Here is a 13,061-nt window from a genome sequence, read left to right on the forward strand (position 1 = left end):
TTTTCCATGCAGTGACAAAGTTGTTGAAATCAACATAAGTGATTAACATCTTGATCGCATATTCTCTTTTTGCTTTCTCTCTATGTATTGTAGGTGTCAGGATCTGTGTTTTTCTGTGTTTAGTTAGAGTTTTCTGTGTCCTTAAGTCTCTTCGTTGTCCTGTCCTCCCCTTGATTGTTCCCAGGTGTGTCTCGTCTCTGTGATTACCCTCCTGTGTATTTAACTCCACCTGTGTTCCTTGTTCCTCGTCGGGTCCTCGTCAATGTTAGCTTCTGTGTCATCAGTGTTTCCTTGTGCCTGCTGTTCGTTGTTACTGGACTTATTTCATCATTAAATCATCATATTCATCATTCCTGGGTCCGCTGCGTCTACCTCACCACCAACACCACACCGCTTCATGACAGAAGGACCCGACCATACCGATCGGTGAGGCTGCTATCATGGACCCAGCTGGAGTGAGGTTCACTCCTAAAAAGCAGAGCGGAAGGAGGCGGAGATCCGGCAGGGAGGAGAGGGAGCTAGCGGAAGCCCTCGCGGACTTGCAGCGGGAGCTATTCCGGGGGACAAGACTGGTGTTGGCACCCCCCGGATATGGCCCCCGTCGATACCTCCGTCCGGGAAGCCAGCGACCTGAGCCGCCGGTGGAGCCGGCCCCTCGTCGCTTTCCGGAGACACCTCCCCCGCTGTCTGCCCGGAGACAGCGACGTGAGCCGCCAGCAGACCCGGCCCCTCGTCGCTTTCCGGAGCCGCCACCTCCGCTGTCTGCCCGGAGACAGCGACGTGAGCCGCCAGCAGACCCGGCCCCTCGTCGCTTTCCGGAGCCGCCACCTCCGCTGTCTGCCCGGAGACAGCGACGTGAGCCGCCGGTGGATCCGGCCCCTCGTCGCCTTCCGGAGCTGTCACCCCCGCAGCCGGTTCCCAGGTTCCGCTCCGGCTCGCCCCCGCAGCCGTTTCCAAGGCTTCGCTGCGGCTCGCCCCCGCAGACGTTTCCAAGGCTTCGCTGCGGCTCGCCCCCGCAGCCGGTTCCCAGGCTCCGCTGCGGCTCGCCCCCGCAGCCGGTTCCCAGGTTTCGCTGCGGCTCGCCCCCGCAGCCGGTTCCCAGGCTCCGCTCCGGCTCGCCCCCGCAGCCAGCCCCGAGGCTCCGCTCCGGCTCACCTCCAGCCGGCGCACCCGAGGCCGAATCAGCCGGCGTTCCAGCCGGCGCACCCGAGGCCGAATCAGCCGGCGTTCCAGCCGGCGCACCCGAGGCCGAATCAGCCGGCGTTCCAGCCGGCGCACCCGAGGCCGAATCAGCCGGCGTTCCAGCCGGCGCACCTTCCGAGACTCCCAGTGTTCCTTCCGAGACTCCCAGTGTTCCTCCTGAGACCCTGACCTCCTGCGTTCCTCCTGAGACCCTGACCTCCTGCGTTCCTCCTGAGACCCTGACCTCCTGCGTTCCTCCTGAGACCCTGACCTCCAGCGTTCCTCCTGAGACCCTGACCTCCAGCGTTCCTCCTGAGACCCTGACCTCCAGCGTTCCTCCTGAGACCCTGACCTCCAGCGTTCCACCCGAGACCGAGACTCCCTGCGTTCCACCCGAGACCGAGACTCCCTGCGTTCCACCCGAGACCGAGACTCCCTGCGTTCCACCCGAGACCGAGACTCCCTGCGTTCCACCCGAGACTCAGACCCCCAGTGTTCCACCCGAGACTCAGACCCCCAGTGTTCCACCCGAGACCCCGACCCCCAGTGTTCCACCCGAGACCCCGACCCCCTGTTCTCCACCAGAGACCCTGCCTCGAGGGGCTCGTCATCGCAGTCTGTGGGCGGCCCCCGGGACTCCCCATTGCCGCCTCCAGCGCCGCGGACGGCCGCCGGACCGCCTCCGTGGTCCCCGCCTCCAGCGCCGCGGACGGCCGCCGGACCGCCTCCGTGGTTCCCGCCTCCAGCGCCGCGGACGGCCGCCGGACCGCCTCCGTGGTTCCCGCCTCCGTGGTTCCCGCCTCCGTGGTTCCCGCCTCCAGCGCCGCGGACGGCCGCCGGACCGCCTCCGTGGTTCCCGCCTCCAGCGCCGCGGACGGCCGCCGGACCGCCTCCGTGGTTCCCGCCTCCAGCGCCGCGGACGGCCGCCGGACCGCCTCCGTGGTTCCCGCCTCCAGCGCCGCGGACGGCCGCCGGACCGCCTCTGTGGTTCCCGCCTCCAGCGCCGCGGTCGACCGCCGGACCACCTCCGTGGTTCCCGCCTCCTTTGCCTCCGCCCACCCTGTGGGTAGTTTTTTGTTTCTTTTTGGACTCTTGGCCCTCCCGGTGTTTCCGCCCACAACGGTGGGTTGTTTTGTGTTATTTTGGACTCTGGCCCGCCGTCCAGCGCCCCTCCACCCACCCTTGTTGTGTTTTTGTTTTGTGGGCGTCTGGTAGCCGCCCTTGAGGGGGGGGTACTGTCAGGATCTGTGTTTTTCTGTGTTTAGTTAGAGTTTTCTGTGTCCTTAAGTCTCTTCGTTGTCCTGTCCTCCCCTTGATTGTTCCCAGGTGTGTCTCGTCTCTGTGATTACCCTCCTGTGTATTTAACTCCACCTGTGTTCCTTGTTCCTCGTCGGGTCCTCGTCAATGTTAGCTTCTGTGTCATCAGTGTTTCCTTGTGCCTGCTGTTCGTTGTTACTGGACTTATTTCATCATTAAATCATCATATTCATCATTCCTGGGTCCGCTGCGTCTACCTCACCACCAACACCACACCGCTTCATGACAGTAGGCTTATTAAATGCGCCACAGAAACCCAACTCAATCATCAAGCAAATTATTTTGGCCCGACCCGATTCATAGTTCTCTACTACTGTGTCTAGAATCTGTTACTGGATTGAGGGCACCACTCTTGCCACTTTAGATCATACTTGTGTGACAAAGTCCAGACAAAGTACTAGAGTCGGTCATAGACCTCTTTAGAGTTCACGGCTTAGATCAAAACTATTTATGACGGAATGGGGAGCTAGATGTTTTTTGTGATCATGAATGCAATATTAATTTGAGACTGTTAATGAGTCAATTAAACCAGTGTTTTTTATATGGTGGAGTGTTTATAAAACTAATAATGTCAAATATTTCAAAAAGAGCTATGTGCACCAAAGTGAATTTAATGTGGACTGTATTTAATCCATGCAGGATTGAAATGTTACACTCAGGCTCAAACATAGTAAACATCCATTCATAATTGGTTAACACCCTTTAGAAAGATAGAGAAAACAAGATAGGCATTATAAAAACATTGTAACTTTTATAAAATAACTCACTCTGGTTTTGGGACAAGGTCAGATCTGTTGCTTCATCCAATAACTGGATTTTGTTTTCCTCAAAAATCTGTTCACTATTAAATGGATTCCTTCTTACCTTCAAAAGAGAAGAAAAAATGACAAACTTAACTTCAACAACACTAAGCAACATTATGTAACATTGATTTTTTTTCTACTCCTACACTGTGTACCTACTTTCATTCGTGTTGGTAATACAACTGTTGGAGCATCATTTAAGGTTTTATAGAAATGATCAATTTCATACCTGTTCAGAAGAACAGACACGACCACAAGAAAAGTGTTAATCTTTTGTGACAGAACCGTCCGTCCATCCACCCATCCATCCATCCATCCATCCATCCATCTCCCTTCAGAAGGTCTTTTTGTCTTCTTCAGGGTCTCCTCCCCATGCGACGTGCCTGGAACATCTCACAAGGTATTTTGTTAGATGTCATCCTAACAAAATGCCCAAGTCACCTCAATTGGTTCCTTTTGATGTTGAGGAGCAGACGCTCTCGGATAAGCCAAGCTATTCACTCTTTATATCACTTGTATGCACAATCTTGTTCTTTCGGTCACTACACAGAGTTCTTGACCATAGATGGGGGTAGGAATGTAGACGACCGTGTTCTGTCAGATCAGCATACCTTGTCAGATTGACATATGCATAGCACAAACTGATGGCTGTATCTTTCCGACAAGTATATGCTGCAATTACCACATGCTTTTATTTAATCAGCAACATGACGTAGAAATTAGATTGTCATGAACTTTGTTTAAAAGTTTATTTGTTATTAATAACAAATAAACAGACAGATACAGCAGACAGTTTGTGATACTCATATGTTGTTCCGTCAAGGTATGCTGATCTGACAGAATCACATGGGTAGAATATTTTCTACAGGTTAGGAGCAAGGTTCTGCCCCAAGTGAAGACGTTTAAGTAATTTGTCTTGTCCACAAAATGAGGGAAAAATTGGAGCAGGAGATTCCATTGGTGCAGATGCACCAATGTGCATCTGGTACCCTCCTGCCCCCCTAAGACTCTGCAAGGGACATTCACCCCTGGAGCCTTGCCACCAAGGAGCTCTTTCACCACCTCAGTGAACTCAGTACCAGAGATTGGAGAATCTGACCCCAGACTGAGCTTCCTCTTCGTTTTATGGAGTTCACAAGAACAAAGTTAATTCTAGCTTGGACATTTCATACTTCACAAGAATTCAAGAGAACTTCTTGTAAATCTTCCTTCTGGCACCATTTGTAGATCACAATTGTCACCACATAAATAAAATGTTCAAGAACTCAAGAATAATGCAATTTTGTTTCTCTGATTATATTTTTTGTAGTTAAATTGGCCAGTACTTCTATAGTTCTTTATCTAACTCGAGAGGACACCAAAGTACTTTGCACTAATTTCATTCACTAGTTGAAGCACACATTCGCATCCTGAATATTTACAGTTTGCTACTGTGCAAGTTAATTTGTTTCAAAGGTTTAAGAGTATGTTTTTTCCTTTCTCTGTACTATAAGTATTACTGGCCAATACTTATTTATTTGGTATGAGCTTAACAGAAAAGCTGTGCATACCTGAAAGGAGCTTAAGACCTTTCTTTTTCACAGTGAAAAATACCATCATGTGATAGTTCTAAGAAGATTATGAAGAACTGTTGGGGCCATTTATCCCTGTGCTATGTTAACTTACCCCTTAAGTCAAATCACAATCAAGAAAGCATGCTAATCATAGCATGCTGGGCCTCCATCCATGACTACAGAAGGCTGGCATAAGAACTACAATTAACCAACTTTCAGTGTTAGTAAGAAGAAGTTACACTGCATGAATCCTTGACATAATGATAATAAAGAGGCGCCATTAACAGAGGTCAGCCTCTTCCATGGAGGGTGCTGCATTGGAGAGGATCTCCTTATGGAACAGCTCCCACTTACCCCTCCCCCTGCACCTCTGCTCCTCATGTACACATGAGGAACAGAGTGGTGTGAAAAACTGTTTGCCCACTTCCTTATTTCCTTTCTTTTGCATGTTTTTTCACATTTAAGTGTTTCAGGGGTAAGATTAGGTAATTTATATAGCACATTTTCAGCAGCAGACCATCAAACCAATTTAAATCCTTGAATAATTTTTGTAATTCAGCATTAAATGCAACAGCATCTCAATAGGATTCAGGTCAGGACATAGACTAGACCATTCCAAAGTCTTATTTTGTCTCGTCATTTTTAGAGATGCACCGATCTGTTATTAATATCTGTAAAGGTCCGATATTGAAAAAACTTCTACACCGAGTCTGTGTGATAATGTGCCCTATTCATTAGGGCCCATCAATTTTTTTGTTTCTTTTTATGTTAAAATATTGTAAATCATATGAGATATGCATATGTATCCTATATTTTCAGACTTATGTTAATCATAATCAGAGTTTGAAATGAATTTAATTGTCACAAAACATTCAATTTTACTTTATTTTGAAAAACCAACCCCGTCGGTGCGATTCCCTGCACACCCCTGTTTTAAGGGGCGTGAAGAGAAAACCTAAAGTTCATTATCATAACGGGCGTTATTGGGTATTTACGTGACTTTATTTTGGTTTAGCACAATAAGTTTCAAGTTTTAAGTAAGCTCATGGCTGATTAACATCTCCAACATCACTCAACCTACAACGGTAAAGGCTGTTAGAAAAAAACAAAAACATACTTCATAGATAACCTCCACTCTGTGGATATTGGAAAGAAAACAATGCCAAGATTTCAAACAAACATGCTTGAGACCTAATCATATAGGAATTCCTCCTTTATGATGGGAGGAATTTATATCTAGAGGAATAACTGTTGGTGTGTCTTAAAACCATGCATTTGATACAAGTTGTTGCTCACCCATCAGTGTTGAGCTGCAGCTTGGGTTCTTCACTGCAGAGTGCAGGCAGGTCAAAGGCTTCCTTTTTTTCACTGGTTACAAAACTGGACTTTTCAGACAGTGTGTGAGAGATCTCTTCTAAAATGCACAGCTTGAGTTAAAAAGTTTGTCAATCATTATAACACAAACAGTGTAACATTTAGGTATTAATGAAAGCAAATACATTACAATGTACGCCTTTGCCCTTTGTTCAATTTATGGTATAAGTTCACCTCGATGTTCAATTCAGTTGCAATTCATTCAGTGTATGTATTTAGCACCATATATCATCTCAACATTTTCTAAAGAAACCCAGCTAAGTATATCCAGTCAGTCTTGCAGAAATGATTGGGTATGGACATTAAGGAGGTGAAATGTGATGGAAAGTGTGTTGGTCTACTTATGACCTAAAGTAAAATGACAATGGATTTGAAAGGGCAGCTTCACATTGCACTGTGTCAAACAAACTAAGACCTTTGAGAAACTCATCTTTGCAAGTAAGATCCAATTGAGCTTGAATCTGCCTGAATGAATGAATTGAATTAAGTATATGCAGTCTGTATATTAATTGGATTTTCTTTCATGAAAGTGGCTCGAGACAACTTTTTTTTGTGAATTGGTGTAACATAGAGAAACTGAATTCAATTAAATGCTGCAGTTTTGCCAAAATAAAAGCAGTTAAAGACTCACCTACAGTCAGTGTGCTAGATGTGTGCCTCATGGAGGCCCTGATGACCTCGGAGGCATGGACACACTCTTGATGACGAAGCTGCTTGGTCTCATAGAACCATTCTCCAGTAAGGTATTTTAGCTGAATTTGATCTGCAACAGTCCTCTGTAGGTTCCTAAGTACAGACAAGGTGAAATAAGATGGTGTCCAACATTTTCCCATTACCCACATCAGTACCTTACATGTATTCTAAAAAATAATTTAAAAAACTGGTTAAGTTTAAAGAAAATTCAAAGAAAACCAAAAACAATCCAACCAGTGTGGGCAGAGAGGAGCTAGATGGAAGGCCAAAGTCCAGAGTAAACACCATTGTGGCGGGTCGATGAAATTGTTTATTCTGAAAATTGTTTACTTAATTTTCAGATTACTGAAAAATCTAAATACTTGATTGCTCTGTTTTTTCTCAAACAAACATAGGCCTCAAGTTCTTTTTAAAGTCTTAGATAAAGTTATTAATCCTCCAAATGCACCTACTTTTACAGCTTTTGTTGATCTTTTTAACAAATTCTTAAAATTTTTCACTGACAAAATTTCAGATCTTAGGAGCTTTACATTCTGCCTGTGTTGGATCCCAAGGAAACACCTCTAGGTGATGAGTTTGAGTTTGAACAGTTTAAGCCAGTTTCTTTGTCCCATTTGTCCACGGTAGTTAAACATCTGCGGCCGACACATTATCAATTGGACTGTCTCCCTGCTTACTTATTTAAAGATATTTTTCCTGTCATTAGGCCATCCACACCTTGATAAATACTTCTCTTTCGGTTGGATGTCCTGGCTGCTGTCAAACATCCCGTGGTTGTTTGAAAGCAACCACGGTTTATTAAAAAAACAAACTTAAACCACAGTATTCTTGCTAATTTTAGACCTATTTCTAAACTACCGTTTTTATCAGAGGTTTTAGAGAAGATTGTTTTTACTCAGCTCCAGTCTTTTCTGATATATCTGAGAAATTCCAAACTGGTTTTAGATGTGGACATAGTACAGAAACCACTTTGCTTAGAGTATTTAATATTCTCCTTCTAATGGTTGATTCAGGGGACATTGCAGTCTTATTGTTATTAGATGTAAGTGCAGTATTCAATACCGTTGACCACGACATCCTTTTATTTCGATTGAAGCACTGTGTTGTTCTTAAGACTGGTTCTCATCGTATTTGAAAGACAGAACTTTTTCTGCACAGTGGCGCAGTTGGTAGCACTGTTGCCTTGCAGCAAGAAGGTCCTGGGTTCGATTCCCGGCCCGGGGTCTTTCTGCATGGAGTTTGCATGTTCTCCCTGTGCATGCGTGGGTTCTCTCCGGTTTCTCTGGCTTCTTCCCACAGTCCAAAAACATGACTGTCATGTTAATTGGTCTCTCTAAATTCTCCCTAGGTGTGAGTGCGTGTGTGTGCGTGTGTGTGTGTGTGTATGGTTGTTTGTCCTGTCTGTCTCTGTGTTGCCCTGCGACAGACTGGTGACCTGTCCAGGGTGACCCCGCCTCTCGTCCAGAACGTTAGCTGAAGAGGCACCAGCACCTCCCGACCCTACTAGGGACAAGGATGTAAGAAAAAAAATGGATGGATGGAAGTTTTTCTGTTCATCTTCATCACTGTTCCTCCGTGGTAGCACCCCTAAATTATGGAGTACCTCAAGGTTCAATTTTAGGCTCTATTTTATTTATTTTGTATTTGCTTCCTCTTGGACATATTTTTAAGAAATGTTATATCTCTTTTCACTGCTTTGCTGATGATGTACAAAAATACATGCCCCTCACACAAGGATGATTCCCTGCAGTCTTTAACAGATTGCTTAACAGAAGTTAGCCAATGGATGAACCAAAATTTTCTTCACTTAAATCAAAATAAAACTCAAGTTATTCTGTTGGACAAAAGAGCCTTATTAGTAAACCTGATAAAATTGTTGGTTCCCTCTTCTATTAGGAATCTTGAAGTCATTTTTGACACTTGTCTTAAATTGGATAAGCAGGTAAGTTCTGTCGTGAAATCAAACTTTTTCTATCTGCGCTTTCTAGCAAAGGTTAAATCTAGCCTTTGTCTTAAAGACTTTGAGAAACTTATCCATGCCTTCATCACTACACGTTTAGACTATTGCAACTCATTATATAAAAAATATAGACCAATCTTCTCTACAGCGTCTCCAAATGATTCAAAATGCCACAGATAGACTTTTAACTGGAACCCAGAAAAGAGAGCACATAACACCAGTATTGGCTTCTCTGCATTGGCTGCCAGTTTCTTATTGGATTGATTTTAAAATTCTTTTATTGATTATTAAGGCTTCACATGGCCTACCTCAGCTTACATTCAAGACCTTCTTCATAACTATTCCGTCTCTAGAACACTCTGGTTAAATAATACATTTTTCTTACATATTCCTAGAACCAGACTGAAAAGCAGAGGAGACCGGGCATTCACTGTCACTGCTCTTAATCTGTGGAACAACTTGCCTTTTAACATTAGATCTGCCCACAGTCTGGAACACTTTAAATCACTTTTTAAAACTAATTTTTATTCTTTAGCTTTTCCATAAGGCATGACATTGTAATTTACTTGCCCTGTCTGTTTCAATTTGTGTTTTATTCTTATGTGTTTTATGAATACTGTACAGCCCTTGGGTGCAGCTAATATCTGTTTTTAAAGTGCTTTATAAATACAACTGACATTGACATATTAACCCTTCTACAGTCCTAAGAGGGGTTGACTGGATCCTGAAGGAGATATTTCCTCTGTGCGCTTTTACAAGGTTTACAGCACAACTTTGTTTTATACTTAAAACAAAATTGGATATCACAGAAAACTGAAACATGTCATTTTGACTTCACATTCTGGGGAGCATGCTATGTTGATAAAGGCCTGAAATATTTCTTAGTGTAACTCTGTTATTTATCTGTATACACTATTGCTATCACCATAAAGGATAGAATAATAGTAAAATAAATGCACACCAAGCTATAAATAAATAAAATTTAAAATTGTGAATAATTTTAGGAAAATAACTTATGAATGTAGCCATAGTCAGTGGATGAATTATAGGACACTGGTTAGGAAAACAAGTGGATTGACTTTGTATGTAATAGAAGAATCTGAAAAGGAATTGAATCACCTAACCAGCTTGAAAGTGCTAGGGAGGTCATCATTGACAATTGACCTGCAGTTACATGAGGCTTTTTGCTTCTCGGGTTGAAAAATCTGGAAGTAACTGTATGGTCCTATTTTGAACCACTTAGTGCATGAAATGTTTTTCCATCTCTGATGCAAATACTTGGAAGTGTCTTCCATCAGGAATCTTCTGCTAGATTTTACAGAGCAGCTTGCAAGATGATCATGCTTAAAGTTACAATTGACCTCTGATACATCACATGTTCAGATGCTACAAGTGATATTATTTACAAATACTTTAAAATAGTGATGAGGATGACATGAGAGTTAACCAAGACATTGGGTTGGAATATAATACATTGGACAGGGCCTTGAGAAACTATACTATAGAATCGAATAGTTTCATGCAGTTTCACAGCATATATGTATAAATACACCCATATTTGCATTAATATAGTCAGTATTTTGAGCAAATATAATCTGTGTTAGTGAATTATTTTGAAAATATGGATGCTGTGCTTGTACAGTTTCCTGTTGGAGTGGTATGATCTTTGAAACTTGTTTCAGTGTCGGGCAAAGATAGAATCAGTTCTAATTTTGGCGGATGTCTCTGTGGAAGAGTAAATGCTCTCATTGATTAAAATGAGTGTGTATTTACTGCAGAGCAAATCTGGATGCAGTATAAATTAGGGGGAAGTTGAAGTGACAAAAAAGTTTTTCTCTCTTTAAAGAACAGATTTATTATATTTATCTTGCATATTTATTCTAATTTTTTCAATTACACATTGTTTTTTAAAATTTAAATGATATTACCATGAGCTAGTTTAATGCTTCAGTTTGTACTATATAGCACAGTTCAAACTGGGCTACACACATATTGAACAGGAACTTTTGTCTGTTGTATTTCATGTATGTTGATGAACTGAATTAAATAATCAGATTTAGATACTCACTGGACCCGTTTCTCCTCAGCCTTTTTCAGCTCGGCATCTCTTTTCAGCACAGACATAATGGTCTTCTGCTCCTCCTCTGTCAGAAAACCCAAGTCGATCATGGTCTCTGCTGTCACTTAATGCACCGTCCTGCGTGAAGTTATCCACTTCAGTTTGACTCAGGTGGTTGGACCTTCCACATAAATCATGTTATGACATTGAAACATAAGCCAATCAGGTATCAGGCCATCTACAACAATTCTTTGAAGAACCTTGGGTTATAATAATATTGAATATTAATATTGAATGTAATAATCATGTTTCTGGACTGTGAAGGGAAGTTAGATACTCGATGCAGAAAGATTCTGGGCTGAAATTCAAACCCAGGACTTCCTTTTTTAACCTTTTCTTAGCTTTGACTAAAGCAAAGTATCAATTATTTTAACAAGTCTTGTAGAGAGCCATAGTCAGCTCGGCACAGTCAGCTCGGCACAGTCAGCTCGGCACAGTCAGCTGGGCACAGTCAGCTGGGAACAGTCAGCTGGGAACAGCCAGCTGGGAACAGCCAGCTGGGAACAGCCAGCTGGGAACAATCACTGGTAGCTCAGGAACCAGAGACCCAGCTGAGCAGCTAGGATCAGTTACATCATTCTAATGTCCAAGTTCTGACTTCCAAAGTAAAGCAATTTCACTGGTACTTTTTTGAAATATTTTTTTGTCAGTACCAGATGATTCTTGCCCTGTTAATGTTGAACAGCAACATTAAAAATTAAACAATTTCTTTGCCAAAACTTTCTTTAAAAACATCCACAGTAACACACTCATCAAGAATGATTACACATTTGCTTCCTTATTTATAGTAAGTGTTGTACACACACTGTTTAGATGTGATGCACCAAGGGATGCATCTCTGTTTGTATTGTAAGTGAGTAAACTTTTATAAGTTCTACAAATTACCCTTATTTTAAAAATGGGTAAAAGTACTTTTTCAAAAGGTGGAACTAGTGCTATTTAGCTGCAGTGCTGCTATGGTCTTGCAGAGCGAGCATCATATTTAAGCTTACATGTGCAGTGGTGTGAGGCAAGTTGTAAACAACCCTGCATAGCATATTAAAAAACAGAAGCACAACATTACTTTGTAAAAAAAAGGAATGTGGCACATCCAGTTCCTAAAGTGTGAAAGCCTGGTTGTGAGAAATGGCAGTGAGTTTTAAAAATAGTAGTCCTTTCCTTGTTTTAATTGTAAGACGTCCCGGAGAGATCAGAATATTCATCTTCAGCTCTAAAGAAATTAGGTTTGTTCATTACTCTAACAGCACATTGGAAAAGCCGCATTGGAGATACCACTCTCCACTATTAGTGTAGCTACTGTTTTGTAAGTTGCCCAGACTTTAAAGATAAGTAATCAAAAACAATTTAAATGTCTAGAAGTACTATTTTGTAACCTTTCCGAATGCAACCTCAGCTACGGTTAATCCCAGTTAATCACCAGCATTTCTTTGGTCTCTGTTAGAGAACCTTGTGCTCTATAACTTAAATTATTCTTGTGGATTTTAGCATCAATACTTGTTTGTACAACAAGCAAGTGTGAAGTTGGTGAATAACAGCAAAATTAACAATTAGCTGTTCGGAATAAAACACCACCACATCTGACAGCTTTAATAACTACTAACTATTAACAAGAGATGCACCTTCTAAACAAATTATTACTTTCATACAGCCCAAGTTATTATAGGTTTAATTAGAACAATGCTTTTGAAATATCAGATTTGTAATGTGCGATGTTGCATAGTTTTCTTTTGATAGTGATGGAGTGGAACAACTAGTACTTTTTTCATATCTGAATGTCTAAAAAAGTTCAACTATTGCTTCTTTTGCAAATGAATATTTCTTAAACTTTCTGTTCTAAAAAATTAAAAGGGACATTATAAAACCACAAAGAATTTCACCATACAAATTTAATATGAGAAAACAAAGAACTTACCTTCCTCAGAATCCTTAGTATGTGAAAAGTGAACTATACTTGGCAGCTGTAGGTGGGAGGAGCTGCATGAACAATCTCAGAATGACTGGAAGGACTGCAGCCATTCCTCATTCCCTGGAGTCATTGGTGTTTAATCATAACAAGAACT

The 13,061-nt window shown here is 42.6% G+C and overlaps 1 protein-coding gene across 4 annotated transcripts in view; it reads right to left on the reverse strand.

Annotated features, from left to right (window-relative positions):
* Positions 1-12,776, reverse strand: part of sytl2a (synaptotagmin-like 2a) — a 34,916-nt gene extending 22,140 nt beyond the window's left edge. For 3 of the 4 annotated variants that reach the window (XM_032575778.1, XM_032575777.1, XM_032575779.1), the window contains exons 1-2: positions 3,462-6,140; positions 3,267-3,363 (exon numbers count right to left, since the gene is read on the reverse strand). In XM_032575778.1, the coding sequence (XP_032431669.1) occupies positions 3,267-3,363; positions 3,462-3,626 (262 nt within the window). In that variant the 5' untranslated portion in view covers positions 3,627-6,140. The other variant, XM_032575780.1, reaches the window with a different exon arrangement.
* Positions 12,777-13,061: the final 285 nt, after the last annotated feature.

The sequence above is a fragment of the Xiphophorus hellerii genome, chromosome 11 (genome assembly GCF_003331165.1).
Source record: "Xiphophorus hellerii strain 12219 chromosome 11, Xiphophorus_hellerii-4.1, whole genome shotgun sequence".
NCBI classification, from domain to species: domain Eukaryota; kingdom Metazoa; phylum Chordata; class Actinopteri; order Cyprinodontiformes; family Poeciliidae; genus Xiphophorus; species Xiphophorus hellerii.